At 52.7% G+C, this 4,981-nt stretch overlaps 1 protein-coding gene across 1 annotated transcript in view; it reads left to right on the top strand.

Annotated features, from left to right (window-relative positions):
- Positions 1 to 4,113: 4,113 nt before the first annotated feature.
- Positions 4,114 to 4,981, top strand: part of TBX15 (T-box 15) — a 99,133-nt gene continuing 98,265 nt past the window's right edge. The window contains exon 1 of the mRNA XM_009892682.1: positions 4,114 to 4,315. Within this exon, the coding sequence (XP_009890984.1) occupies positions 4,114 to 4,315 (202 nt within the window). The remainder of the gene's footprint in view (positions 4,316 to 4,981) is intronic.

A 4,981-nucleotide genomic window follows, 5' to 3' on the forward strand; every position in this document is an offset into this window, starting at 1 on the left:
GGAGAGAGGGGCGGCCGGCAGCGGATGTGTGTCCCCGCGCCCCCGGACACCGCTGCCCGGGACCGCGGGGAGCTGCTCTCTCTCCCGTCCCTGGCAAAAGGGTCCGCTCCCTGGGGTCTGTCAATTAGGGGCCGTATTGGCACGGAAAAACCGCTGTGTTTCTGCTTGGTGCTGTGGAGGCAGAGTCCCGCTGGCAGGGCCCGGCGCGGGGTGGTCTGACACGGCTCACAGACCTGGGGCGGCAGCCCGGAGTGCCCCTAGGTAAGAGACCCAAAAGGGGTCGGGGCTGATTTAAACTGTCGAGCCCTAAAAACGCGCTTAACGCCGTGGAAAACGTAATTCTGAGCTCTTACATCAGCTCCCAAATTTCGTTTGAGTCGCCCTGCCTTTCCAACACCATTTCCTCTCGCTAAAACGCTATAAATAATCCTCTGTTTTCTTGGGCTCTCTTTCTAAAATCTCCCTCCAGCTTCTTTAAAAGCTTTTCTCGGTATCTGTCTCCCAGACGAGTGTTTCCGAGACTTTCGGAAATAGGGAAACGGATTTTTTTTTTTTTTTTTTTTGGAGACATTCCTTCTCCGGGGGAAGGACACGCAGTCGGGGTACCCGCTGGAAAGACATGTGCCCCCTCCGGGTCCCCGCTCCTCGGTCAGTCCAACTGCCGGCTCTCTCCAAGCTCCCGTCTCTGTCGCTCCCTTCTTCCCGCTGCTCCCGCTCCGGCGCTGCTCCCCGCGGAGTCGGGGAGTGGGGCGTGTGGCAGTACCGCTGGCTGGGCCCGGCGCTGAACCCTCAGCAAGTGACCTGTCAAAGGCGATGTACAAGAGGGGAGGGGAAAGGAGCGGCGGGGAGGGGGGTGCGAGTGGGTGTAGGGCGGGTGATGGAGACGCACAAAACCTGCTCCTCGGCCTAGATAAACAGGGCTTAGCTTTTTCGAGGTTTCCCGACGAAACGGCTTCTTTCTCGCTTTTCCTCCGAAAGCCTTTTCCGTGCGTGTGGAGCCCGTCGGGCTCTTGTCCCGCCTGCGAGAGCCAGCGCTTTAGGCCGGGGAGAGGGGGCTGAAGGGCTTCGCCGTCCTGAGCAGACAGGGGCATCGTGGGGTCACACTGGTAGCTAAAGGAGCTGCCCTCCCACGCCTGCCCTCTTCACTTGTGTCCAGCTCCGTCGAAAAACCTCACCTTAAGAAAAATCTCGCTCTCCTCCGGCGCCGCTAGAAGCAGCTCTGCGCCTTCGGGGAGCATCGGAGAAACACCAGCCACAAATAATCCCCTCCTGAAATTTGGTGTGTATCCTCGCCCGCTTTTCCACCGTGGCTCGATTCATATTAGTTCCCTCCCTTACTTTATAATTATTTATTGCTTATTTTGAATTTGTATTCGATCCTCAGGATCGAATTAATTCCCGGCGGCTTTCCCCGCTGTGTTTCCCCTAGACGGTGTTTCGCTTGACTTCACCTATTTTTCCGTGGTCCCATAAGCTAATGAACACACGCGGTGCTTCCTTCACCTTGGCAAATGCAGCCTTCGTTCCTTTTCATTGCGGGACCCCCCCTGCGCCACGCACGATCGAGGAGCGTGGGAGCAGCTGCGGACCCCCCTCAGACCTGGAGGGTTTCGGGGCCGAGTGAGCAGGCGAGCAGAAAGAAAATGCTGAGTATCATCCAGGCAACCGGTCGGAATCTCTACGACATCTCTACCTAGCGAGTTTGTTCTCGCTGTAGCTAAAGTGGCAAAAAGAACCGGGGGGGGGGGGCAAAGAAATATATATATATATGTCCATATGTCCCCCTTCTCAAACAGAAGGCGCTCCCCTGCCCGCGGGTGTCTGGATCTATTTGCCCCGATGTCGGCGCCAGCCCACGCCGCCCGCTCAGCCCCGCCGCTCCACGGACACGCATCGTTTGGAAGTGAAACTTCAACCCCCCCGCCCGAGACGTTGCTGTTGCCGGGCCAAACACCGATTCCGCCGGCAAGCGCCAGTAATAGATGGCATGAATGACGTTTTAAAAGCACCCCCTCAACCCGGCACCCCTGGGAGGTAAAGCCCCTCTCGGGTACTTTGCGTGGGGATTAGCTGGCAGCAGCCCCTGGGAAACCTGGGTGCGGCGGCGAGATGTGCGGGAGTTGTTACCTCTCTGCATTTAGAGCTATGGGTTTCCTAATGGCTCCCCGTTCTTCAAACAGTTAATTCTCCCGATCGGTGCTCCAGGACTCAGATGGCCAAAATTCCTCGCCCCGAAGCCCGAGTCTCCCTCCCCTCCCCATTGGGTCGCAGCTTTTGGGTCTCTCCCGATCTCTTCCTCCTATTGGCCGGGGACAGTATTTTTTTTTCCCCCTTTTTGACGGGCGCCCCGCGCCTGCCTAACTCTTGGAGGAAAAAAAAAAAAAAAAATCCCAGAAGTTTGGATCAATCAGAGAGAGACAGAAGGAAAGGGGAGAAGAAAAAAAAAAAAAAAAAAGATGAAATCGAAACAAAAGAGAAATGCAATGGATATGTCCTGATAAATCGTGAAGACTTGTGACAACTCATAGTTTTAATGCATCGTTCACCTGCATTGCAGTCTGTCCACAGAGCTGTCACTTTCAGAGTTTGATTCTAACAGGCACTGTCAGTCTTACTGTGATCCCATCAAATCGTGTGAAATAGAATTGGAAGGGCTGTCCAAAGGTTGGTCAAAGTAAGCTCCCCAAAGCAAGCTCATTTGTTGTCCTTTCGTCACCATTCATTAGTTACTCCTTTTTCCCTGTGAATGCGAATTCTTCCTCCAGCAAAAAGAAGCAGTTTCAAGTCCCAGAAAAAGCAGCATTAGTTGGAAACCAGGGTCAGAGTTGCCATATTGCAATCTATCAGTCTTTCATGGCCAAAAAAATTCCACCGCTGTATTTTTAAGCCGTATTTTAAGTCCAGTGTATAAGACCAGACTTCAGGTGAGGACAACTGTTTTCCATCCTCTGCTTTTTGACCAATAGATCCCTTGAAAGTCACTTCACTGCTTTCTGTCTCCCTTGCTCCCCCGCAAAATGATATTTCCTGTCTTCAGAAAGCTCTGAGATATCTGGGTAAAAAATCTCTACACCAAGTCTTAAGTATTTTTTATTATGTATATGCACACTCGCCAAATGTATTTGGCTGATATAATGTTTTAATGATTTCCTTTACTGCAGATTTCTGTGAATTCATTGTAATTGCTAAAACTGGTTTTTTTCCTATTCACCAAAAAAAATCTGCTCTTCGTAGTCCTGTGTGAAAATAAACTCTATTCATCCATTTATTTATTTTTTATTTAAAATAAGATTATGCCTACTGCTATTCAATCTGCAAAAAGTGCCTTGGCATATTCTTTTAGAAAGAGCTTATCTAATCTATTAATCTTTTCCTAAATTCAAGCCTTTCCTACACCATTTTGCAGTAAAAAAGGTATTTTAACACAGAAGTGAAATTCTGTAGGTATAAAGCGTTGTTTTATTCTGTAAAATTATGTTGTCAAGCAATGACAGAACAAAATTTCCTCAGATAGACAGAAATGCTGCAATGGCCCAATTTATTTCTATTCTAAAATACGAATTTTACGTATCATTAATCATATTTTTGTTATGAAGTGGCAGGAAGCTGGCCTAAAAGTCTAAAATAAAATATACTTCATTGTCACAGGGAAATCTATTCATCACCTGAACTGCTTAGGATTTTGATTCCTATACAATGAATACGAGGCACTTCAGGCAAGAAAAATTATGACATAATTTTTTCCTTGACAGGCGCACGCAGCCTGCCTAACTCTTGGAGGAAAAAAAAAAAAAATCCCAGAAGTTTGGATCAATCAGAGAGAGACAGAAGGAAAGGGGAGAAGAAAAAAAAAAAAAAAAAGATGAAATCCAGCCTGCAGCCCCTCTGAGCAAGTGCTGGGGACCTGGGCTGAGCACACCCTCCCGGCTCTGCCTACGGAGTATCTGCAGCCTCATGTAGCGCCTTCAGGAGACTGAGGGCTGGTTCTTCTGGGGGTGCAGCTGGGGAGGGGTGGGGGGAGAAAGAGGCGAGAGGCTCTGCCTCTGGTCCCCGAGCTCTGCGCTCCCAGCCACTGGCCCCTCATGTGCCCAAGGGTCTGGGCGAGGGGATAAGATGAGTGAGAGGCGAAGATCGGCGGTGGCCCTCAGCTCCCGAGCGCACGCTTTCTCGGTAGAAGCCTTGATTGGGACAAATAAAAAGAGGAAACTGCGAGACTGGGAGGACAAGGGGCTGGATTTGTCCATGGAAAGCCTCAGCCCCAATGGCCAGCTAGGGGACAATGAAGACCCGACTCAGTGCCTGGACCTCAACCCCGGTTAGTGCAACTCCTTTCTTTTCGGGACCCCCCCCCGCCGTCCCGCTCCCTCCCCGCCGCTGAGCCCTGGCCGGGAGCTGCCCGCCGGGAGAGCGGCGCCGAGCGGGGCGGGTAGCGCCTCCCGGAAAACATCCGGGACTGGGAGGAGAGGAGAAGGGAGGGGGGAAAGCACTTTGCGGAGATTCCTTGGATTTTAATTTTTTTTTTTTTTTTTCGGTTTACGGGGACTTTTCTCCTACTCACTGCGGCTCTTTCGTCCCCACAACTTCATGATCTCCCGTGAGGGAACGGCATGTGTGTCCCCCCCTCCTTCCTCCTTCTCCCTCTCCCCTCCCTCTCCGTGCCTGCCGGTCGCGATCGCGATAGTCCTTTCCGGGTGTCTCGGGACATGCGTTTCGCCTTGCCCCGGAGCTTCCCGAACCATCGCGGGGGTGCCGTGTGTGTCGGGGGCAAAGGAGCGGGGGCACGACACTCGCATCCCCGCGGGAGGGATCACCCCTCTCCTCTTCCGTGCGCCTTTCCGAGCCACCGGCCGCCCCCGCCCCGAGTCTGCCCCGCGGAGACCGTGCCTCCCTCACCGGGGGTTTCGGTGCAGGAGGAGGAGGCGGTCGCCCCGGATCCGCGATGCGCCAAGGCGAAGGGCGCCGGCTCCGTGGAGCGGCGGGG

The sequence above is a fragment of the Charadrius vociferus genome, unplaced genomic scaffold (genome assembly GCF_000708025.1).
Source record: "Charadrius vociferus isolate BGI_N301 unplaced genomic scaffold, ASM70802v2 scaffold301, whole genome shotgun sequence".
Lineage (NCBI taxonomy): Eukaryota > Metazoa > Chordata > Aves > Charadriiformes > Charadriidae > Charadrius > Charadrius vociferus.